Below are 27373 nucleotides of genomic sequence, written 5' to 3'. Positions count from 1 at the left end.
ATCAGCCATAATTTAAGTTTTAGAAGCTAGAAGTCATTTCTGGCCAATCATCCAAGATATAGGTTTTAATGTGGTTTTGCATGCGATTCTCATGGACTATCTTATAAGACCTACAAAAAGCTTCCGAAATCTGTATTTATCTATCTTAAACTGCTCAGGTAGTTGAACTGCATAAACATCACGTGTGATTGTGTGACACAGCAAGTCGCTTTTCAAAAGGTAGAACGGATCAGTCTAGGAATTACACGTATCCTAATTACCTCTTTGCCTGCTCCCTTTTTCTCATTGACCTATGTTCATCGCCTTTGCTTTCCTTTTCATAGTGGTGCAGTTTCCGAGATGAGATGTCTACTCCAAATCCTTTTGACATCCTCACCGTCCCTCTCTGTCTTCTGACATCTCGCGAAGACGGTACTACTCACGTATAAGAATTATTTGAAAAATAAATGAATTTTATTCATTGTAAATTCCCGAATTATTTAATTTACTATATTCTGTATGGTTGCTAAGGCAGGCTCCACAGATACACTACCTATCAATTCTTGCAGAACTGGACAGGCTGACTGCCAGTACATTGTGCATTTCGATGTCCGACGAAAAATGCTTTCCTTCTGGAACATCTATGTGTTTGGCTCACTACTGTCTTCAACCTGTACAGACTGATATTATATATCTGGTATCGATTTTACTTGCCTTCTAATGGACTCACAGATAATATCAACCGAAAACGCTTAAGATAGCACTTATCTGCATCATTCGTTCTAACCGATGATTTTAATGACTCTTTGAGGAAGTAAGGATAAGAACTTAAATATATAAACAGCTACTAAGTATGTCACTGCGTATGCCTCCATAATGATAGATAGCAAACCCATATCTACAAACTTAAAAGGCTACTTCACAGCACTGATCTGGTTATATGTACGCCATTACATCTATCATTTTATACATTTAGAATCTAGAGTGATCCATTCCCAATATTTGCGTCTTTTAAAGGAATATGAATGTTGGACATATTTAGAGTTCCAAGGTTTCTTTAAGAGTGAGAGACTTAAACTTGTTTCCCTCTCTAGCTTTTCTTACGAATGAAAAAGTAAGGTGTGTAAAAATAGATGATACTGTGAAGGCCGTTACTGATCTGTTGTCCAGGCGTTCAGAAACCACAAATCTGTATTCCTACGTCATCAGACAGACTTCCTAGATACATATCTAAAATCATAACAGAACCCTATGAAGAGAACTTTAGTTAAGACATATAAGGGAAACCCTAGTCTCAGAATATTAGCAATTCCATGCTGAAGCATTCGTTGACTAAGTCTTTTATTAGTTTCCCTTCTTACAGAGGTCCTTTCTTATAGAGGTTGTAGCAGGGCATTTAATGTTTGGCATTGAGAAATCCAAAAAATAAAACTTGGAAAAGTCAGAATTTCAATAATGTTCCGTTATATATTAAAAAATGCTTTTTACTATATTTGCCCATCAGCAGCCGAGCGGTAAAATCACTGAACACTGATAGTTCGGCCCGTGGTTCGAATCTCGGAGAATGGGCTGGCTGCATGGGTGTTTTCTTGATTTTCCCCATGTGTAACGTATATACGTGGCAGTTCCCTTTAAAGAGTCCTCCAAGAAGGCATCCCTCCCTTGTCAGATAGCCCTTGAATGTTTAGCTGCAATCAAACAAAACGAACGAAATCGCCAGAATTTTGCACTAACGAATCACCTACGCAAACTTCTGGGGGAGGATGGCATACTGCAGCCTTGATCATTATTTAGAAGAAAATGATAATACCTTTCCTAATCACAATGGTTTTCTAGAAAAGGAGATCAATACTGAAAATGTACTTCTGTTCAGAGCTATATTTTCTGCTTTTTTTTAATCACTTGATGTCAATATTTTTGTGACAAAGAAAAAAGTGTATGAATTAGAGTTTTCTAAAATCTCTTCATTGTTGTTTGCAGAGACCTTCCAATTTTTAAACAAAAATTTCTCAAAGAACTGGTTGTTTCTCATAAAAACTGGTACTTTGTTGTTTTAAGTCATTAACTCTTTCCAAAATTTTTGGAGTGTTATGTTATGTAGGTTATTAAATTATCTGCAGTATCTGAAACCTTTTGGCTGACTGCCAATAACCATCAATATTTTTAATGGGCACTGCTGTTCTTTAGTTTAGTTTTAAAATCTGTTCAGTCCTTTTTTCACTGTCTTACACCGGTAAACTAGGTAGTGTGTGTGATTATGGCAAAGCCTCGAGGGCTATCTGGCTAAGGGGAGGGATGCCTTCGTGGAGGACTTTCTAAGGGAAACTGGCTCGTATACACGTTACACATGGGGAAAACCACGAAAACGCCCATGCAGCCAGCCCGTTCGCGGGGTAAACTAGGTAGGCGTTCATCTCCACTGGCTGCCAATTCATAGGCCAGTAGTGATCTTCATGGGTACAAGTATTCTTGGATTTAATTTTAAAAAGTATCTAAATTTACTGCAATATCACATATCAGGGATCTTTAACTTGTAGGTCTCTGGCGATGAACAACATTGGCAGGCATCCATGTTCTTCAATATAATTTTAATTAAAAATGCTATTTAAATTTAGTGCACTACTCTGTACTAGTGAATCTGTTTGTTAACAAGTGACAACCAAGCTTTAACTTTTTTTTGGATCGGATGTTATAAATTATGTAGGGGCTACCTTTCTCATGGAAACAGCCTCACATTAACTGAAGATTTGGAACATCTATTCACAGACTACGTGGTTTGCTTCTAGCAGTCACTGCACCTAAGGTACAAAAAGTTCTCTTTGATTTCAAAATTTTTTAGAAATCTGATCGTCCAGTGCTTAGTAACCATTCTTGGTACAAAATGCATCCATTCTGCACTCCTGCCTTCGGATCTCACGTCCAAAAGGTAACACAACTATTATTATGCCTGAATAGATGATCTAGAAATATCCCTCTGCACATATGAAACTTTTAAATTATTTCAGAATTTTATTAAAGATAACAGTCATGTTCTTAACTGTAGCATTTTTATGAATACAGACAATAATATAATAATTATATCTATACAAATGTTTCTAGGTTCCCTAATCACATCTGTTTGGCTGTTATGTATAATACAACACTACTTTAAATACCTTATATGGCATTGAACCTATGGTAACGTTTATACAAAATCTTTTTTATAGATATATTAAGTTTGTGATGAAGCCACGGTTAATTTTTATACTCCATAAACACAACATGGTTTAACATAGTAAAATCTAAATTTTTTTTTTTCTAGTTTTTTCAACAGTTCACAACAATTTTATTTATATGTAGTAGTATTTTAAAACTGTACTTGGACGTATTCTTGTCTTTACTTACCAGTTTAGAAAATCTAGAAAATGTTTGGTATATACTTGATACTGTATAATGCATTTAATTTGCACCAACAAAACCAATTCTTATTTTTGTTTCGCTAATACCTTGCAAAGTTCATAGGATATGTTTCATGTTTTGCAGGTGTAATCTTTGGCATGAAAATACAGTTATATCTTGAACAGATCACTTCCACATACACAAATGATATACCATAACACAAAATATTCTGGTGAAATCCTATCTGAAATGATCTGAATTTTTGTGTCATGTTTCTCAGTATAAATCATACACACCAATACAGAACAGTATCTCGTATCTAAAAAATATTTTTTGGTTCCTTACGTATATCATTACAGTATTCATTTATGAAACCTCTCATTTTCTAAAAATGCAGGTTTTATTCCATATACTTTTGACACTTTGACGTTTTCAATCTGTAATAGTGCTCATCTAGACCCAATATTTAAAATTGCTTGTTGTAGGCTTTTTACACCCCTATTCTGCATATCACAATATTAGTTGCTGTTATAATCAGTCACATTTATTCATGCTGTGAGAGAAAAACAGCACAGTTCAACATTGATGAAATAATTAACACTTAATTCCAAGAACCATTCCTACTATATTATGATACAAATTTAAGAGATTTATGAATGTGTTAGAATTGTAAAGTTTTCCATTTAATGAAAACATTAGGAAATGTGACTTCAAATGGTTGCTACAGAATATTACAAGTTTGAATTTAACTGCACACTTTTGCCCAATTCATGCACTATAGAACCTCATTATTTTGGTTTAGTAGATTAATAATTAGATATCAGATTAGCATTAAGTTTTATTTTCTGAGTCATAGAGCATCCAAGAATAGAAATGATAATTAATTTAACACTTCAAAATATACTCATGTGCATGAAAATAACTGTAACTGATGCAAAATGGGAGAAAACATGGTCTTTGTAAAAGCAGTGTTTGTTCTTTAGTTATGAATGTTTAAATCAAATCTGGATTTTATGTATATGCTATTATTATTGAATTTAAATGAAATACATGTATATGCTTAGAGCAAATATTTACTTATTTTTAATGTGTCAAACAATTTATGGATATTAAGAGTTCTGCAGAAAATTCAACTCTTTGAAACCATCCATGCAAATGGGAAACAAAGAAATTTCAGCAAGTACTTCTGTAATGACAGGAAATAATAATAGGCATTATCTAACTATTAAGTAACGATAAGACTTATTCTAGAATTAAAATTATTTAATTTCCTGAATGCTTTAATATAAGTGGCTACACTCTTCTGTGTGAAAGACCACAAGCCCTTTGCCTGACACACAAACTTTTAAGCCTCCTTATTTTGCAATAAATAGTTAAAAATTAAAAAAATGGGCTGTAACTTTAGCACTCATTTTTCATAATTATTATAAGACCAGTATATTCATCTTTTTGATTAGCAGCAAGTTCACTCCTATTTCTTTGTTTTTGAATGTTGAAAAATTAAAATATCTAATTATTGGTAGCTCTTTTGATATTGGAATGTGTGAAAGTTTAATTTGTATACAGCTTTACATACTGAAACTTAACAAATATGCAAGTACTCTTATTAACCAGCGAAAAAAAAAAAGTGTCCACATTTTTAAGTGACTATAGTGTTTTTTAATCTTAATCAATGAAAATCAATTGATATCATGGATGATGAAATAAAGAATGAAAATATATTTTATTTAAGAAGAAATTGGGATAATGTATTAGTCAATGTCTTGTAAGAAACACTACTTATATTATGCTTCATAGATATGACTAATTCCTAATATGTGGAGTAATTTTCAGTAAAAAATAATTCAACAATGGATAATTTTTTCCCCAGACTTTATTCATCTTTTATTTCTGAAAATAAAGACATATCAGATAAAATTCCTTGACTAGAGCATAAATATTATTATTGAACCATATTACTAAAAAATTTATGAGTTTCAGTTTCAGAAAATTCTCCTGGCAGAGCTTGCTCTTGACTTTTAAATACATACCAGATTCCTGCCAATCGTTTACTGAAAAATAAAGAAGACTAAATTCAATTGTGAAACAGCCAAGATCACTGAAAACAATGCACTATTCATTTTGCAAACATAAGCCTGAAATATTAAAAATGATCAGATTGAGATCAGATATGAGATTATTTATGAACAGAAAAATTTGCAGTACTTGCATACTATCCCATTGGCCATGAAAATTGGTGCAGAACCACTAATCATTCCTGAGGAAATCCTTCACAGTCAATGGGATGAAGTGTTAAGTACAAATTCTCTTATTCCTCTTTAAAAATAAGAGAAAATTTTGGCATGTAGGTCCCCGAGAATGCATTGTTAACATAAAATGAACTATTCTCTATTATCCACAATTGGGGGTATCACCCTGGCCAAAAGGGTTCATTGTTGCCTACTTTAACAATTTTCTCTTATACTACCAAGTTACATACAAACATAAGCATTTTTATTTGTTTATTGGCCATATAACATCATTACAAAATAAAGCAAACTAAAAAAAAAAAGTGTTTTTATAGAAACTGTATGGCAACAGATGAATTGCAAAATATTTGTCCATTATACTTTATATTTTTCAAGCATCACCAAAGGAATGGAATGCTGTCCTGAAAAACATTTCTTAATTTAAATTTCTTTAAATATATCAATCACTTAAAATTATATGCTTGTATATCAATTTCCGGAATTCAGTTATATTAACTGGCGTATTTAAACTTTGATTTTTAATCCTCTGATAAGCATAGTAGCATACTAAAACACCACAGCTCATATTATCAGTTTGCAAAATATGTGAAGGACAAATTATTTTCCATTTAGTGCTAGTAGCAAATATTTTAGGTAAAACCTCACACCATGTATGAATTAAAATTTGATACTCTTGCCCACATGATTTATTTTGTGGATCATAAAATTCAAAAACCATATCTGGAATATTTACTATTATTAATATCCAATGACAATTTAAATTTGCAGGGATAAAAAATAATTTCGCTGATTTCAATCTTGTTAGTAATGGATCTTTAATACAAAAATTTGGTTTAGGAATTTGTAAATTAGACTTAACAAAGGCAAAATCTTCATAACTGTTTAATATTTTAAATAAAAAAGCATCAATTATAGTATTATAGAGCCATCCTTTTCGAAAACATGAAGATACAGATTTAAACAAGTGTTCTTCTTCATTACTTATAAAAGGATCTATAGATTTTAACATATATGGTGTAATTTCAATATCATGTATTTTTAAACATGATTTGGTCAAATCTTTATTCATTCTAACACTTACTGAAAAGTTTTGCTCTGCTGAAGATAAATTTATCTTTTCCTGTGTACAAGGTGGAACATTCTCGGTTAAAATATTATAAATATATTTTCTAAATTGAAGGTTATCTAAAGGAAGATTTAAGGCTAATTTATTTACATGTTGAAATGCATAATAACAGATGAAGACCCCACAACTGCTTTCATCATTTTGTAAAGCATGCGGTAGACACTGAATATCCCATGAACCGTTAATTTGTAACTCACTGTTAATTACATTAGACCATTTATTAGTTAAGTTTATGTATTTTGGATTGCATGAATTTATTAACGAGTCATATAAATAAAAGGTATTTTTCTTTAAATCTGCTATGATCAGAACCCAATGAGAATCAATGCAAGCAGGAATCAATAAATATTTGAAAGATTTCAAAGAAACAGGAAAAACATTTCCAAGTGATAATGCATCAGATAAGATAAGCTGGGTAATCGAGGAATCAGCAAAAGTATATTGATCATCACTTTCTAAAATTTTGTATAAAAATGCATTTATGATTACATCAAATAACCACGCCCTAACAAAATCTGTACAAACCGATTTTATAAAAAATTCTTCACTTTTACTGATATAAGAATCTAAAGACTTTAAAGCAATACGATTGATACTATAGCAGCCAATTTGTAAAATTCTTCCAGAAATATTTTCGCTAGATTTTAATGGAAGGGAAAATGATTTATTTTGATCAACACTGGTTAAATCACATAGATATTTATCACTGTCATTTAAATCAAATGCTACGGCTTTAAATTTAATTTTCTTTTCCACACATTCATTTATTTCTGGGTCATCTACATTATCATTAAAATCTTGATTCTTATTCTGCTGACATTTCTGTAATTTTCTCTTTTTAGAAGTTTTAAACAATTGTGGGTTAAGTTTTTGATTTGGTGAAACTGGACATGATGCACTTGAAACTGCTCTTGAATTTTCATTCGAGTTTAAAATTCCTCTACATTCTGAAACTAATGAATTTAATGTTGTATGAACACACTTTAACATGACATTTTGGACTTTTGGTTGTCTTATTAATTGCAGTAATTCTTCTACAAGCTTTTCACATGCATTTACTCTCTGTTCAATACTTTGTGGATTGTAATGATTAACAGAATACACATTTATTGATTTCATACTTTCATTGCATTTCTGATTCGATTCAAGATTAATCCCCGAGGGATTAAACACCCAATCATTTTGTTTATTAAGGAATGAATGCACTTTATGTATATGTTTGCACAGCAATTTATCTAAGCAATTGCAGTGATACAAGTGACTACACAATGAGACACATGATACTTTAGGGCATCTATAAAAGCAAAAATCCTGACACGGACAAATTTCAAAAAGACGCTGCACAGTATATATTTTATTTTTTGTCTGAGAACAAACAGTCCAAGAAATATCAGAGCATTTATTTATATCACTGTCCCTAATTTTTAGTCCTCTCTGATGCCTACTTAAACAAGAAATGGAATTTCTGGGAGATACATTAGTGTATAATTTATAGGTATGATTTAAATATTTATCTTTCTAAATTGTCAGAAGTGTAGAAATTAAAATATCTAATCGTCTATTATGACTCCGCTTAAAATAAACAGTTTTCAACTGATTGTGAAAAGATTCACAGTACATGTTAGTATCAGTAAATGCATGTGGAAAGTTCTGATAACACAAAGCCCATTCCTCTAATCTATTTTTATAATTTTCAGAAAAATATTCAATAAAATCTCTACTTTTCCTAGAATAGTCATTCAAAAACTTACTTATTTGATCATGAAAAGTGATCTGGTTTCTTTCATGTAATATATTTGTTAATTCTCCTAGCATTTTTTGTCGCACTTCCTTATCTACCACTTTAGAATTTAGTTGCCGGAACCAACTTTGGCGTATGTGACACGAACATAAAAGATGCTTAACATCTTGACCAAAAACCTTTGAAAATGCAGGATATGTAACTTTGTCATCATCTGACATTACACAGTTTACATATAAATTTGGTACACGACACTTTAAACTATTAAATAAACAATAAAGAGTGTCAGCATCTAGAAAATTAGTAATAAAATGAGCAACTGGATAGCCACAACCAAATTCATCAGGTACTATAAGATTAAGAAGGTAAAAATCATACTGGTTAGTCTTATGTGTAGATTCGATACATAAAATCTCTGTACAACCTTTTATCATTTCTTTCTGTTCACGCGTCTGAAGACCAAGAGCAAATGATACTTTATGATTTGGAAGATTATCTAGATCAGTTGGACCGTACAAAGTTGAATTATTCTGAGGCTTAACACAGGATTGTATGCTTCACATTTTAAAGTTTCAATGATTGAATTAACAGAAACTGCATCACTACTTGGATGCAATGAATTGTTTAAATATCTAGAATAAGCAGAAATAGTTTTACGGGAGACAAAGCTTTCCTTTACAGGGAAATTATTTCTATTCTCGCGATTTCCTGATCCATCTTGTAAGATATCCCTTATTTTTTGTGGAGGCACAGACAAACGTAAATTTGCTTTTATCAAACACCGCGTACTTTGTTTCAATGGCTGATATTTACAATTTTCAAACTTTTGCTCATGATTATGTTTAGGAAAGTAAAAAACAGAGATTTTATTCATTTCTTCACAAGCCCATATTCTGACCGGACAACATACACTTTTTGAAACTGTACCTTTTTCATTTTTCCGACTAGTTTTTTTTTTTTTTTTTCAAAATCAGAATAACCTTGCATGGTAAACTGACAACAATAATAATGATAAGTTTTAGAATTTTTCGTTACTTTAGAAAACTTTTTGAATGAAGTAAATGCCGAGGTTCCTTCCAGTTCTAGCCAATCTTAAAAATAACTCATTGTTTCAAATGAATATTCTTTTAAGTTATTTAAATTATGTTCATCTGCTAAATGCTTATTAAAATTTAAAACATATGTAAAAGACTTATGGCAATCAGGTATGAAGCATACATACAATTTATTAACTTCTGTACAAAATTTCTTTTTTTTAAAAAATGATAATTTGCAAGGATAACATTTATTACAATTTAGACATTTCCGAGGGTAAACAGATGAAAAATTTTGTTTTAAATCAGGTACTTGTTTTTTTGAACATTTTTTTTTTTTTTTTTTGTGGTTATAAAATTAATTCTTCGATTTATAAGTTTTCAAGCATATTTCACATTTACGAAGATAAACCATTTCTATTTTATCACTAATACATTCTTTGGTTTCTAATTTTTTAGCACTCAATACATTATCAATGTTTATAAGAATATTACTCTGAGGAGAAGTTATTGAAAGTTTAAAATTTTCAGTTTCAAGTTTTTCTTTGCAATTTTTTTTTTATGATTATTAAAAGAATTTTTAGTTTTATAGTTTTTTTTTACAAATATCACATTTTCTAGGATAAAGCGATGGTGCATTACAGTCAATTTCGGACCCCCCTCCAGTCAGAATAGGACACATAGACTTATTTTTCCTCACTTGACAATTAATTTCACTGCTTTCTACATGATCTTTCAGTAAACAAAATTTATTAAATTTTTCAAAAAAAATTTTCAGTTTCAAGTTTTTCTTTGCAATTTTTTTTATGATTATTAAAAGAATTTTTAGTTTTATAGTTTTTTTTTACAAATATCACATTTTCTAGGATAAAGCGATGGTGCATTACAGTCAATTTCGGACCCCCCTCCAGTCAGAATAGGACACATAGACTTATTTTTCCTCACTTGACAATTAATTTCACTGCTTTCTACATGATCTTTTAGTAAACAAAATTTATTAAAGTGAAAGAAACTTAGGCCTGAACTACAAGAAGTGCTTTTTCTGGTCATAGAAATGTTCTTTTGCTGCAAAACATAACTAGAGGCAAAGTCAGAGTAAAAATCATCTTTTGTTGTACACAATTTAGGTTGTGAAATATCAAAATTTGTTGAATCATTTTTTAAACTCCCTTTGCCACTAACAGAAGCACAATACAATGGATAACAATCACTGAAAGAAACAGCACTTGCCTGCTGTACACTACAACCAGCAGCAGTGACTGCATTCTTTAGTGATGATCCCATGTAGGCCATTACACTTCTTAGGCGCAAAACAGCTGAAGAAGCATTCTTCAGATGCAAACTGCCACTAACAGTCAAATCCCTCCTTGGACACAAACCATCACCAAAAGCACAAATTGGTTTCTTCTGAAAATTAGCAACTGAAACAGTAGTGTTCGTAGAAGAATTAACAGTGGAACTAGCACTGCTCTTCAGAAAACGTCCAGAACCATGGACTGCAACACGCCTGGAGGAGTCAACATCAGCAAGGATATCATTTCTATTCTTCCATTCTGGGAGTGACGTTATTCCTTGAATGCAAACCAGAAGCAGCATTCTTCGGATGACAGCCAGTATCACGGACACCAACAAGTCTAGAATGACAGCCAACACCGGGAATGACAACATTCTCAGGACTTAGGCCTGGGGTAGCAACGTTCCTTGGACGCAAATCAAAACCAGAACGAGGGACGGCAGCATTCCTTGGACGTGAACTAAAACCATTGACATACTTAAAATGAGAGCCAACACTACATATGGCAACATTTCTAGGATGACATCTAGGTTTAGTCCCATTCCTTACATGCAAACCAGAACCAGTTCTATGGACAGAAGCGTTCCTTGGGCGAGATCCACCACCATGGCCAGCAATGCAAAGAGACCGAGAGCTAGCATCTGGGTTGGCAACGTTTTTCGGATGTGAGCCAGGGGTGGTATCATTTTGCAGATGCAAACTAAAACCATCTGTGTGGTTAACAGCATTCTTCGAATGAGAGTCACCACCATGGACAACACATTTAAAACGAGATCCAGCACCAGAAATAGCAACCCTCTTCAGCCGAGAGCTAGAAGCAACTTTAGCAGCATTTCTCAAATCAGAATTAGCCTTCTTAGTAGCATCTACAGCACAACCATGCTTTAAAACAGTTGAATAGAGAGGATAAGAAGGGCTTGCAGAAACAAAAGAATCACTCAGAGGTGGAAAATCCAATGTAGTAAATGAAACACAAGGCAATACAAAAGGACTTACCTTTGTAGAAACTGGCTTTGAAGTCAAAACAATCTTGATATTATCCAGGAAAACTGCCGCAAGTTTCTTGTTCTCCAGACGGTTTAGATGTAATCCATTCCTAGTCAATAACTTAGCTCCAAAATGATGAGACGACCTGCAAATAAAAAACGCTTCTCGATTTTGGCAGTACTTTTCAAGTTGAGAATTAATTTTTACAATCTTTCTATTAATTACCTGTAAACGGTTCAAAGCTGCTATTCGCTGATTTAAAGTTGTGAAAAAATCTTCACCACGTGGTAGGATATCTGAAATGATAACATTGATATTCGGGTTCAAACGTTTAATATCCTTAAAGAGGCAATCGTACTTTTTAAGAATATCTTCAACACTGTCATTCGAATTGTTGGTACCAACATGTACCAAAATCAAATGGTATCGATTGTCCAAAAAGGATATCTTACGTCTTAACCTTTCTATCGTTGCACCAGGAAAAGAATGTAAATCTACTTCATAATTCAGAAGATTCGCCGGTAAATATTCATCCAAATATTTAACCATTGAATCTCCAATTATAAGTAATTTCATCTTTTTTGGTTGCATATCGGCAAAACAAACAACTACAAATCGAAACACAGTTCAATAATTATATATGCTGTAAATAAAATGCAACTATAAATTAAATGAAAATCAAACACTAATCATAAATATAACAAAATACAAATAATTATTAATAGAAAAAAAGAAGATAAATAGCTGAAGGAAAGCGAGAAAAATGGCGCAAAAAATACACACCTCACACTCGCTAATTAACACGTGAACTAAATTAGCGCGAATTCTTGACCTCGCGGAAAAATTTACGGGATAAAAATAACGCCAAATGCTCGCCAAGCTTTGTTGCCAACGGAGATATCAAAGGTACATATCCGGTGATGACGTAGAACACACTTCCGGGTTCCGATTTGCGGAATTCTGTAAAACTCATCTACTATACTATATTACAGTTATGGTTAAAGATAATAATAGATACAGTTACAGTTACAGTTACATATATAACATCTCCCTTTTTTATAAAAAATAATAATAGTAGTAAAAAACATATTCTTTTAAATAATAAGGTTTCTTAACAGTCCTACCAGATCGAGTGACGTAGTTATGTCCATTTGAAAAATTTGATGATACTATACCTCTTTCACTATTTGGTGACACAACACTTCTGTTAGATTTTGAAGGACTTACAGGCACATCTAAATTTGTAGTGCTCCTACTATTTTCATGTATCTCGGGTTCATCTATAACTTCATTCTCATAGTTGTTTTGTATTGCAAACTCTTCCTGATTAGTTCCTTTAAGAAAGTCTCTTCTGTTCCTTTCTACAATTCTTCCATCTGTTCTTATAATCCTATATGAACGTGGTCTTTCTGCTTCTTCTATAATTTTCCCTCTTTCATTTAATTTTTTCCCTTTCTTTTTTATGTAAACATGATCTCCTGTTTTCAGTGGTTTTAATGGTCTTGCATTCCTATCATAATAACTTTTTTGTAAGGTTTGTCTCTTCAGTAAATGTTGTTTATTGGTCTTCATATCGTTTAGCTTGGACAAAATTCTCTTTTATAGGCATCAATCCATTTACTTTTCTTCCAAACATCAATTCAGAAGGTGACTTAATTTCATCTGAAATAGGAGAGTTACGATATTCCAGTAAAACTAAATATGGATCCTTGTTGTCAACTACAGCTTTTTCTAACATTCGCTTGAGAGTTTGAATATGTCTTCCAACCATTCCATTAGACTGTGGATAATTTGGACTTGAAGTTCTGGTTTCAAAATTCCATCTTCTTGCAAAATCTTTATATTTCCTGCAATTATATTGTGGACCATTATCCGAATATACTATTTTCGGAATACCATGTCTTGCAAAAATTGATTTCAATTGCTTTATCACTGCTACACTTGACAAATCTTCCAAATGTCCAATTTCAACATATTTGCTAAAATAATCTATAACTATTAGATAATCCCTTCCTTGAAAGTAAAAGAGGTCTGTTCCCAATACTTCCCATGGACCATTAGGTATTTCTTTAGATATCATTGGTTCTTTAGTATTAGCTCTTTGTAAACTTAAACATGTTTGACAATTCAGTACCAAATCTTCAATTTCTTTGGACATTCCTGGCAAATATAATATTTCTCTTGCTTTGATCTTGCATTTTACTACTCCTAAATGACCATAATGAATTCTGCTTAACTTATCTTTTCGTAAACTTCTTGGTACAACAACACAGGAATTTTTAAATATTAATCCATTTGCTTCTGATAGTTCTTCTCTGAAGTTAAAATATGGTTTTGCCAGTTCTGGAACCATACATCTTTCATCTGGCCATCCAGTTTTAATTAATTTTCTTAAAACTTGTAGTTCTTCATCTTTTTCTGTTTCCAGTTGAAAAACTTCCATTTTACCATTAGACATTGGTATACATTCTACAACCAATCCAACATGACCTTCTATATCTCCTTCAAAGAAATCAGATCCTTTATCAGTAAATGATCTTGATAATGCATCCGCTATAAAAAGTTCTTTTCCTGGTTTATATTTTATCTCAAACTGATATGGCTGTAATCTTATACGCATTCTTTGTAGTCTTACATGGCATTTATTTAATGGCTTTTTAAAAATTGATTCCAGTGGTTTATGATCACTTTCCATGGTAATATTTTTTCCAAATATATACTGGTGAAATTTCTCACACGCAAATACAATAGCTAAAGTTTCCTTTTCAATTTGAGCATAATTCTTTTGTGTATCTGTTAATGCCTTAGATGCATATGCTACTGGTAAATTATTCTGCAGTAAGACTGCTCCTAGTCCTTCTTGAGATGCATCTACAGATAAAACTACTAGCATGTTTATATCATAATACTGTAAAACTGGTTTATTTACCAAGACATCTTTTAGTCTTCTAAATGCTTTTTCATGTGTTGCATTCCAATTCCAGATAACTTGTTTTTTCAACAAATCTCTTAAACATGATGTCAATTCTGATACATTAGGTATAAATCTAGAAACATATGTAATCATTCCTAGGAAAGTTTCTAATTCTTTCACATTTTTTGGTGGTTTTATATCTAGAATAGCCTCAATTTTGTCTTCATCTGGCTCTAAACCATCTTTAGAAAATATATGTCCCATACATTTTACTTCATTCAGCCCAAATTTATATTTATTTAAATTAAATTTAACATTCTTTTCTCTGGCTCTGTCCAACAACTTCTTTAATCTTAAATCATGTTCTTTTTTATCTGTACCCCAAACTAATAAGTCATCTATATATATTTGAACTCCTTCTAAATCAGTAAAAATTTCAGAAAAACTTCTGTGGAAAACTTCTGGTGATGAAATCAGTCCATATGGCAACCTTAAAAAATAATATCTACCAAACGGAGTGTTAAATGTAGTAAATTCACAACTTGAATCTGACAGTTTAATTTGCCAAAATGCTTTGTTTGCATCTAAAATACTAAAGACCTTTGCATTTGTCATTTGAGATGAAATTTCTTCAAAGGTTGGTATGTGATAATGTTCTCTCAGTATATTTTGGTTAAGGTGCTGAGGATCTAAACACACTCTTAAATTTCCATCTTTTTTCCTTACTACCACTAATGAATTCACAAATTCTGTTGGTTGGTTAACTTTCTTTATAATACCATCTTTTTCCATTCTTGCTAATTCCTTTTTTAATGGATTTAATAAGCTAAGTGGAATTTTCCTACAGGGTTCTATTTTACCAACAGCTCCTGGTTTTAATTTAATATGATATGTATATCCAGTTAAATTCCCAGTTCCTTTAAACAAATCTTGATATCCTTTTAAAAGTTCTGGTAACTTTTCATTAGAATCAGGATTTACTGTACAAATCCTTTATATTAGGTTTAATTTTTGCAATGTAGGTAAACCTAAAGTAGCTGGAACAGTTTTATCACATGCTACAACTTGAAATTCTACTTCATCCTTGTCTCCTTTCGATGTCTCGCATAATAATTTACATTTTCCAACTACATCAATTGTAGTACCATTGTAATTATTTAAAGTGACTTTTGATTCAGTCAAACATTTCTCTCTTAAATTTAATTGTTTAAATTTAGGCAATGGTAGCACATTACACTGAGCTCCAGTATCCAACTTAACAAATAAATATTTAGATATGTTTACTTTTAGTTTTTCAAACCATTCGGTTTTATTTTTAGAAAATGGATTTGTATCTTCTACTAACCCTAAAATATATTCATTACCATTATTATGTAACTCATGCTCTAAATTATTCTGTACAACATAAACATTTTTAAAAGTGCACATTTTAGAAAAATGATTTTTCTTTTTACAGTACAAGCAAATCTTATTATAAGCAGGAGAGTTGTATAACTTATGAAAAGTTCCACATTTTCTACATGGTTTTGGATTATTGTACTTATTTCCTTGATAGTTTGAAGAAGATTTAGTACTTTGTTGCTTTTGTTTTACATGATAGTCTTTCTTACAAGGCTGACTTTTTTCCTCTGAAGGTCGAAATTTATTACGTTTGATAGCTTCTATTTTATTTTCTTCAGTTAAAGTTTTCAGCTGAAGTTCTGCTAATTCAGAAGCTTTACACATTTTAATACATTTCTCCAATGTTAACTGATCTTCCCTTAATAATCTATCTTTGAGATTTTTATTTAGAATTCCACTTACTATTATATCCCTTATTAAACTATCTTTTAATTCTGCAAATCCACAGTTGCTACTTAATTTCTTTAAATCGGCTAAGAAATCATCAAACGATTCACCTACATGTTGTGTTCGACAGAAAAATATATGTCTATCAACATTTTCGTTTGCTTTCGGTATGCAAAAATTTTCGAAAGCTTCAATTACTTTGTCAACATCCTTCTTATCTTCTTCACTTAAATTAAAAGTATTAAATTTTTCAAGTGCTTCTTCATCAATAATATGCAATAAAATAGCTACTTTAATTTCAGGTGATTTAGTAATACCACCAGACGCTAACATATAAATTTGGAATTTTTGTTTCCATTTCTTCCAATTTTCGCTTAAATTTCCTTCGAAACATAGATTACTTGGTGGCTTTAATCCATCCATATTTAATTTAGCACATTAAATAGTTTATATATACGTATTTTTAGCCACTTCCAATAAAAATAAACAACTCACTTACCAGCGATATAAGTTTCGATTTCACAGTAAACAACTTCCCATGATGTTTTTGTTTAGAACATCTTTACCGAGGCTGTATGGTTCTTCAAAAAAGATTTTCTTTTTTAATCAACGACGGGCTGCGCCATGTGTTGTATTTTATATGTGTTGGGTACGTGCTCAGTGATGATTACAAGATGTACACAAACATCGTTTATTCTACATTGCTCACTAGCGTCTACATCTCAAAACGGCAGCCTATGAGAGAGGCGATTCTATTATTTTCATCAGGGAGTAGCTAAGTTAGAATGGTTTTTTGAGGAACGCCAACGGCTGTGCGCGATGTTTGCTTACATTAATAAGTTCAGAAAATTGCAAAGGTGGATTGCCTTAGTTTCTGCGGTTACTTTCAAGGAAATATTAAGCAGTTTTTTTGGTTTGCTGATAGATGGCAAATAGATAATTTATCTTTATAAATCCGCGTTTATCTACTTAAACTTCAGAAGATTTAAGATGAAGTGAATATATTTAACACAACAGAATGCAAGCTTAAGACTTGTAAATATTTTAAAAAACAATACATCGATAATTAAAAATATTATTTATAGTTCGTTATTAAAAACTTTTTATAAATGCATAGTTATCATATAATATTAACAATTCATCCATGCATTATCTCATTATTTATTATAATTAAAAGAGAAGATATTTTTTACAGTAATGTTTAAAAATTTGCTGTTGTCTTTTAAAAGATTTACAAGTCTTAAGATTGTGTTCTGTTGTGTTAAATATATTCGCTTCATCTTAAATTTTCTGAAGTTTAAATAGATAAACACGAATTATAAAGGTAAATTGTCTATTTGCCCTCTATCAGCAAACCGAAAAAACTGCCTAATGTTTCCCTGTAAGTAACCGTAGAAACTAAGGCAATCCAACTTAGCAATTTTTTGAACTTCCAAATGTAAGCAAACATATAGTCCACTGCCGTTGCATTCCTCAGAAAACCATTCTAACTCTCCTACTCCCCGATAAAAATAATAGAATCGCCTCTCTCATAGGCTGCCATTTTGGGATGTAGACGCTAGTTACATTGCTCATCTACTATTCTATATTACAGTTACGATTAAAGATAATAATAGATACAGTTACAGTTACATATATAACACCAGTGAAGGAACACAATTATTTTTCGAGCCCACGTGAAAAGTTTAAGAGAATTTGAAATATATTTTTGGATATTCTGTGTAATGTTTTTGCTATAAAACATCTTTAGAATGAATCTTTTTTTCAATATGTAGACTAAACTTCAGATATACTTTTAATATATTAATCAGATTTATGTATTTCACTTAATGCCCACATGTGTATTTATTATTCAAAAGCATCTTAGGATCTCTGATTGAATCTTGAAAAATCTTTATGGTAATAAAGAAAAGAAAGAGTTCATTTTGCTTCAATATCATTGTACCGAAAAACAATTATAAAGCAATATTTTATTATATTAGAATTAATGAGTCGATATTAATTTTATTATGACATACTATATATTATGACATACTATATATTTGTTTAGTATTCAAGCAGTATAAATCAGTCTTCATAATTTAAGCAATATAAAATCATCTGAAAGCCTTAACATATTTTTTCTTTTTATTACAAAATGAAAACATCTCATGTTTAGTTCATTAAATATGTTATATTTTCATTGATATTAACATACCGTATAATTTTTATAAATAATTTTGAGTCCGTTTTATTTCCGTATAAAAGTTCAGATATGTTTCAGTTTATTTAAATCAGCTCTGCTAAATTTACAATATCACTCGAATCTTATTTTTATTTTCTGTTTGATAAATCGGTAGAACTGTATTTAGTATTTAAATGTCATTACGATATAACATAGTACGTTATTATTCTTAAAATTCGAAATATTAGTTGTAAAAGTTAATTTCACTTGACTTTTCTGTTTGAAACAAAACGCTGCGTACGACATAAATGAAACAATCGCCTGCTTCTACCGTGGGAACGATCGCCTTCGATTGTGACGTCACAAATCGGTGGAGAAGGCCACCTAGTTCGTCCTAACACTAGTCATTTAACGATATGTCAGATGCAGTAGCAAATAGTGCTGTAGAAGTAACGAGAAATTGTGTACCCGTATGTATTCGTAACTCGGTGAACCAGTACTCGTTACTATCGTATCGTTACTCGTTACTTTCGGTAAAATCGATCGGTATTCGTATCCTGAGACTATTTTATCGGTATACGGCCCTAGAGATCGGTAGGAAGTGTCTACCCGTACGACGTCGGACGGCTAGCTCAAACATGGTAAAAATGCTAAACGTACGACTGGTTGCGCAGAGACCATCTGCGCATGAACATGCCTCCAATGTGCCATGCGAATAGAGCGCCATTTTGTTCTCGAACGTGGTCGCATAGTGTGGTGGTGAGTATACGAGTGATATCTATTGTTCCAAATTTTAAGTTGAAATTCAAGTAAATTAAAATTCTAATGCTTTTTCCACTTAAATAAATAGTCTTTTTTTAATTTAATAGTCTTTTTGATTAATTTTAATCAATATTATTTTTTTCTTGCACAGAACGCAATTATAGGTATAATTCGTTTTCTGCTGAATGTATAGGTAAGAATTATTTTTGATTTTGTAAATATTTAATTAACTTTGAATACAAAATTATTTGTGAATTGTATATAGTTTATTGGTTTGTGTGTGCAGTTAAAAGGAAGAAAAAAAATTCGTGTCGTTTATGTACTCATTCACCCATTTTTCTTATTAAATACTGCGAGATGTAATATATTCTTATATTTCTGTGTTCTTTTGAACAAATATACTCATTTTTTCATGTTCTCTTTGATATCGTATTAATAGTAATGTTAAATATCTGGCTGAGCAAATATTTTGGTTATCTGCGCTCAACTTTCCAGACGTTATTGGAAATCAGTTTTAATAATGCATCTAGTTGAACATGCTTAGCCAGAAACATTAACATATTAACTTCAGCCGAGCTAGAGCGTGTAATATTAATACCAAAAGCCTAACATTCTATGTACTAGTGCTGTAGAAGTAACGAGAAATTGTGTACCCGTATGTATTCGTTACTCGGTGAACCAGTACTCGTTACTATCGTATCGTTACTCGTTACTTTCGGTAAAATCGATCGGTATCCTTATCTTGAGCCTATTTTATCGGTCTACGGCCCTAAAAAGGGCTTTGAAACGTCGCATTGCATTGAATCACGTGAGCTATTCTACCCCGCGGGAACTGAGTAGTGCTACGATAGGGAGTTTTGCGTCGCATTTTTGGGTAGAAATAATTCACTTTATTTTGGCTATTATTTTTTGGTGCACTGGATTCATTATTAATTTTTCTGTTGCTGTCAGGGCTTAGTTTCTAAAGTCAGAAGGCCGTCAGGAAAACAGCAAAAAATAAAATAAAAAATAAAGAAAGAAAGGAAATAAATATTACAATAATAACATTAATTAGTAATTAAAATAACAAAAAATTACTTATTAAAAACTTAATAATTAAAATAATAAAAAATAGTGATTAAAATAATGAATAATTAAAGTAACATAATAATTAGCAACTGAAATATAAAATACTTATAAGTACAATTTAATAAAAATGTAAAAACAAATAAAAATTAAAATAATTTTTTAATTTATGATAACTAATTAAATAATAAAGTAAAATACCAGATCTTGTCTTATTGGCTTAGTATCGTTTCGTCCTTTCTCATTTCATCCCCAGCTCGAAAAAGTGTTACTTCGTTCGCTGCCTTCCCCCACCAATTCCCTCTTTCCCGTTTCATCCGCTGTTTGAAAAATAGGTGTTTACTTTGCGATAAGGCGAACGTCTGTTTACTTCAATTAAAATGGTTTAGAAGAGATGACTGTTTCTACTTCGACTTAGCTTTTGATTTTTTAATATTATTTAATATATTTTGCAGACAAATTATGTTGAGCAGAATAATGAATTTCAGACGTATTCAAAAGGTGTGTATCTGAATATAATAACATTTTTGTTGTATAGTATCCATTTTTTAAATTTCACACATTTCTAAAGCAACAGAAGTACGTTATCACTATTTTGGCACACACATAAAAAAAATGTATAATTAAGATTAATGTTACATTCCTTATTAAAAGTAATGGGTCCTCATTAAATGCAACCATTCATGCTTTTAGAGGATTTTACATGTGGTGGTCTTAAAAAGATGACGTTCACTACCAATGTTTGTTTATGTTCCCAAAAATAGAGATCTCTTAAAAGGTGACCTCTTAGAGATGTCGTAAATAGATGATTTGCTATAATTATTTTCCGATAGATAATGGAATTAATGTAATTTCATGTCAATAACTCGAGGAAGCAAGTTTAAATACGGTGCAACAAAAATACAGAAGTATTTTAAATGACGAAAATATTCATATTTTGTCAATGTCAAATTTAAAAAAGAATTAATTTTGGACAAATTATGAAATCTAACTTTTAATGTCGTCTTCTGGTTTCTATATTTATATCTGGCAAAGTTTTATACTTGTTATGAAAAAATAAAAATACAAGAAGTTTGAGTCCCGTAGGACAAAGATTGACCGGGAAATTTAGTTTCAAAATTTGCAATGTTTGATGCCATTTGTAACTTGCCTTTGGGTATCGCTTAATTGAGTTAGAATAATTCGAGGAAATAAGTTTAAATGAAGTGCAGAAAAATAAGCATAATTTAAATAGTCATAGAAGGAAGTCATGCGGAATCCATATCAAATTTTCACTTTTTCATAATGACCATAAAACTTTCCCAAATACAAATACAGAAACTGGGCGACCGCATTAAAGATTAGCTTTCGTTATTTGTCCGTTATTCGTTATTTCGTTTGCTGCTTCCCCCATTCCCTTCATCAGAACCGCTAATGACGAAAGGGTGAAATTTCCCCGATTCGGTAGGCTCATAGAATCCGAAATTATGTTACACTAACATCCGAAATTATGTTACACTAGCTAACAGAGAACTTAAGTCTGCTTAATACAACAAAAATCTGCTTGACTTGCTTTCGTGCCTTTGGGAAACGTAAGTATATGCAGAAATAAATATTAAAATCTATCACGTATATTTGTAAGGATGTAAAGCATACTGTTTTGGTTCACGATAATGATAAATGTGCATCATGTTACGACAGTTTTAAAAGATCACAAATAACTATACATATGCTAGACTTCTAACAAAATTTATGTTACAATATGAATAAGCATTTATTATTATATGAGTTGTAAAATGGCCCACCAGCGGCCGAGCGGTAAAGTCGCTGAACACTGGTAGTTCGGTCCGAGGTTCGAATCCCGCGAACGGTCCGGCTGCATGGGTGTTTTCGTGGTTTTCCTCCTGTGCAACGTGTATATGAGCCAGTTTCCCTTAGAAAGTCCTCCACGAAGACATCCCTCCTTAGGTAGATAGCCAAAGTGTGCCTTGCCATAATTAAATACACCCATACACACATGAGTCGTAAAATTCAGTATTCGTCATTTTTAGATTCTAGGTGTACGAAATTTTTTTTTTAAAATTTTTGTTTTGTTTTTAAAAATTAATTCACTTTATAGCTTTTCTTCAATTCATTATAAAGGAATAGGAGTTTAAATTTTGATTTATATATAATATGATATAAATTCATCATTCATTAATAATATTTTATGTATAACAAAAAATTATCATTAATGTTCCAAATTTTAATTTTTTTAATGACTTCTCTTACATTTGTTGTATATTTGTTGAATGCATAGCTAAATATTTCAATTATACACAATAAAGGTTATGCAGAAGACAATTCAGCTGGCATGATAGCTAATTGCGAAAAAAAATTAGAGTCTTATGCAGAAAACAATTCAGCTGGCATGATAGCTAATTGCGAAAGAAAAATTAGAGTCTTATGCAGAAAACAATTCAGCTGGCATGATAGCTAATTGCGAAAGAAAAATTAGAGTCTTATTGCTCTTAACTCTTAGTACAAGCAGCCATTTTTAAATTGACGTTAAAATAAATTTATTCTATGGTCTATTAGAAAATAACTATACTGAATCATTTATTGACGACTTCTAAGAGGTCGCTTTCTGAAAGAGACCTGTATTTTTGAGAACATAAACATACGTTGATATTGAACATCACTTTTTTAAGATGCCAGAGCAAATGCACAGAGCTCCAAAAATCCTCTAAAAGCATAGACGGTCACGTTTTAAAAGGCTGACTACTTTTAATAAAGCCTGTATATATTAATGTTCATTATACATTTCTCACATTTTTACTTTCTTTCAAAACAGCGATGCTGTGGTTCATTTGCTTTAGAACTATGTGAAACTAATAAAATGTGCCCTATGTTATAAAAACCTAATTATATTCAGATACACACCTTTTGAACATGTTTGAAATCTATTATTCTAATCAGAATACTTTGTCTACAGAAAACATTGAATCAATATTAGGAATCAAAAGCTAAGTGAGATTAAAGTAGGAAGAGTCATATCGTCTAACCCATTTTAATTGAAGTAAACAGGTGCTTACTTTATCGTAAAGTGAACACCCGTTTTTCAAACAGCGAATGAAAAGAAAAAAGAGCCCACCAGAGCTCGAGCGGTAAAGTCGCTGAGCACTAATAGTTCGGTCCGGGGTTCAATTCCCGGCTAACGGCTAGCTGCACGGGCGTTTTCATTGTTATTCCCGTGTGTAACTTGCATATGAGTCAGTTCCCTTTAACAAATCCTACACGAAGGCCTCCCTCCCCGTAGGCAATAGCCCTAGTGTGCTTTGCTGTAACCGAATTAACCGAAACTGAAAAAAAAAAAAAAAAAAAAAAAAAAAGGAATTGGTGGTGGAAGGCAGCTACGAAACGTTGTTTTAGAAGAATGAGCTACATAACCAAATTTCTATCTATACTCGTAAACAGTACATTATTTGCTCATCAAAAGCCTAAATTTAGCTAATGCTCGGCTTAGTTCTTAAATTGCAATTTTAGCCACAGCCCCCAAACAAGACAATGTTTGGTATTTTATTTCATTACTTAGTTATTCATCATTAATTTAAGAATTAATTAAATTTTCATTTGTCTTCAAATTTTTATTGAATTATAATAATAATCATTTAATATTCTAGTTGCTAATTATTTTATTATTGTAATAGTTATTTTATTTATTTTTATTTATTTATTTATTTATTCATCTTTCCTGATGGCCTTCCATAGAGCTCCAGCACTTCTAATTTTAAAAATTAAGTCCTGACTACAACCAATGATTGCGAAAATAAAAGTCAAGTAACTTATTTAGTGATAATTAAATAAAATAAAAGCCAAGGCTTTTATTTTCTCCTTACTTGGCTTTTATTTTATATATATATATATATATATGTGTGTGTGTGTGTGTACTTTACATTTAATTATAAGGACATATATATATGTACTTTACATTTAATTATAATTTATTTGATATATATATATATACATATTTACGTTTGGTAGTATTACCAATTGCAATAAAAAGGGAGGTGCACATCTAGATGTTATAACGGACCCATATACAAAATTTCAACGTTCTATAACTAACCGTTTTTGAGTTATGCAAAATGCATACATACATACTTACACATCACGAAAAAAATTCCTTTCAAGTATCAACTTAGAGTCATAATCATTAGTCATAAGTATCAGCTTAGAGTAAATGGGATTACATTTAACAATAAGTTTAAAAAAAAAAAAAGAAAGAAACGAGAGAGAGAGAGAGAGTCCTTCATTGTGTTCGTACGTACAGGCGTCAGCTCAAAAAATAATTCGCATGGATTCCGTAATCGTCAAAAACGGATATTTCCGTTAAAATATGATACCCAAAAGTTTTCTCGATTACAATAATTACTACCATTTTATTTGATACAAGGAAGTAAAGAACCTATATTAACCTACATATTCTTATATAAACAATACCTAAGTGCAGTATATAAATATTTCAAATCAATAAAATCTGACTATGGCACGCTCAAGGAAAGGGAAAAAAAAAAAAAAGAATCATCTAAATTTTCAAATTACAAACATAAATAGCAATAGTAAAAAGCAAATACAAAATAACGCTTCGCGCTATCAAAATTGCTCATTTTCTTAAATATCAACAACTAAATAGTATTTCAACTAAAACACATAATGTAAACAAGAGTTTGCCCGATGCCCAAAAAAATTCAAAATTATCTATGAAAAATATGAGCGCATTGTGACGCAACCGTATCATTCCTATTCGAACAGCAACCGCATCATTCGTATTCGCATAGAAACCGCATCATTCGTACTCGAACAAACCGCATCGTACGACAGATGCGAGTAACGAAATGAATTTGTGAGTACCGAATCGGTACTTCGAGTCAACCGATGTACCCGTTACTCAGTAACGAATACATGCGGTTTGCTCCAGCTCTACTATGTACATTTATTGTAAGCAATTCTAGTATTATTCTGTTATTTGTAGCGAAATTGAAAATTGCAGCAAGAAGCAGTGGCTTTTGCTATAATGTGGTTGTTTTGTTATTAAGCCCAGTTAATGTTCTCTTGCCTGTATGCAGCGTGGTGTGGCTGTGATGCGGCTATTCTCATTCTTGATTGTAAGGTAAAATTAAAATTTATAATTCATTAATTGCTTAAATGAATAAGTTTTCAATTGTAATTATTTATGTTAATTCATTTTTTTTAAAGCAAACTGGTGAATGCGATCTGGCGATCTTTTTTCCCTGAATTTCTGCATGTATAGGTTAGTAAAAACTATATTTGTAATTATTTAATTTCAGTACAAAATGTGTATTAAATGTATATAATTTGTGTGTATTATTAAATTTCAGAATGTAGTGCAGATTAAATAATTACATGGTTTTGCTCGATTCAGGGTAAGAAATGAATATGGTGTACTTCAAAGGTATTCTTTCAATGCTGTGCGCATAACTCTATTTTCTTATTCAAACGTAATTGGATGGTGTGGCAGGGATATTGATGTGCCTTTTTTTGTTGTTGTTGTTGCTTACGTACTTACTACACAAATTTCTTATTACATTCTGTGAACAAATTTATATACAGTATTTTTAAATTGTTAAACTTGTACTCATCTTCAAACATGTCTTTTCACAACAGGAATATGGTAAAACTAGATATTCCGGTCCAGATTGGTGAGTTTTAAAAAAATTGCCAAGTCGATTGTTTTCGTGTGTTTTAGAAAATCGCTAACTCATCATATCGCCGGTTACAAATTTGAATTAATTCTGTAAACATGCAAAAATATCTAAAACAGGACTTCAAGAACAACAATGAAGAAAGTAAAGAATCACCCACTGCTTGGCACGTTTTTAAGAATTACACATCCTCAGTATCCATGTACACATCGACCGATTTTTTACTTGAAGAAACATCTTAGAATTGCACAACTGCAGAGTTGTAGGCGAGAAGTTGAGTATGCAGCTGAAATCATAGAATGAATGTCAGTTTGTGTTTGCTTCACTGCGTTTTAACAGTTCTTGTGTTAAGTTGGCATTAAGGTAAAAAATTACAAGAAGAAAGGTTCAATGTAACCTTTGTATGTATTTATGGGATTTTGTCTTTGTAAGTAAGACAATGATTACCACATCAACAAATACATTTTAAACTATTAGGAAAGCTCGTTCTAATAATGTATTGAAAAAAGTGGAAATTGAGGGAAATATTTTTAATAAATTTCAGCACTGTAAAGTGGAGGGGGAATATAGTAATCCATCATTGGCAGGTCTTCGATAAAGCAACATGCATCGTAATAATCATCTTTATGACTAAAGGTAAGAATCAGCCACAGTGGGGGAAAAAAAAAAAAATCCCTATTCTGTTTTGACATTCAAAGTTAAAATATGCATCAGATGATTTTATAGTTCATTAATGCCATATATTTTGTTAATTTCACAAAACTGGATCAAATTATTTCGTAACAGTAGTATATAAATTTCATTTCATAAAGTTGCCAGCTGGAATGTCCTCTGGAGCAGGATTTTTGATTTTCTTTTCTGTTTCAAGGGCAAACTTGCTAGCAAATTCCAATCTGTGTAATTATGTCATATATTAACCCATTAAATGCTGTGGTGCTCATTTGGTTATCATAAACAGTCAAAAGTCTTTAATTTGGACTCTTCGGTGATTTCGGATTATCGGTTTTTCTGTATTATAGCTCATCAGTTTAAATCTTTTAAGATGGCATGCAGAAATTATAAAATTAAAAATATGAAATAAAGAGCAATTATGATCTAAAGGGTATCAAAATTTACAAAAAAAAGCTTAATATTTATTTGTTTACTTTATTAAACCTTTCTTTCAACGTGCGCATGCGTAAAGCATACATTACGCATAGTCGAAATTA

At 31.4% G+C, this 27373-nt stretch overlaps 1 protein-coding gene across 1 annotated transcript; it reads right to left on the bottom strand.

The window, feature by feature from the left end:
- Positions 1–5228: 5228 nt before the first annotated feature.
- LOC118204887 (platelet-activating factor acetylhydrolase IB subunit alpha2-like) lies at positions 5229–12596 on the bottom strand. Its single transcript, XM_085815053.1, has 2 exons — positions 11798–12596; positions 5229–5408 (listed from the first exon to the last, which is right to left on the bottom strand). Exons 1-2 carry the CDS (start codon positions 12377–12379, stop codon positions 5406–5408), a joined length of 585 nt encoding a protein of 194 aa, XP_085671179.1. The 5' UTR covers positions 12380–12596; the 3' UTR covers positions 5229–5405.
- Positions 12597–27373: the final 14777 nt, after the last annotated feature.

This window comes from Stegodyphus dumicola, chromosome 4 (assembly GCF_044657685.1).
Source record: "Stegodyphus dumicola isolate Sdum_Otavi_A_Nest chromosome 4, ASM4465768v1".
NCBI lineage: Eukaryota > Metazoa > Arthropoda > Arachnida > Araneae > Eresidae > Stegodyphus > Stegodyphus dumicola.
Note: the sequence above shows the minus strand (reverse complement) of the source record. Positions and strands in the feature narration are given on the sequence as shown.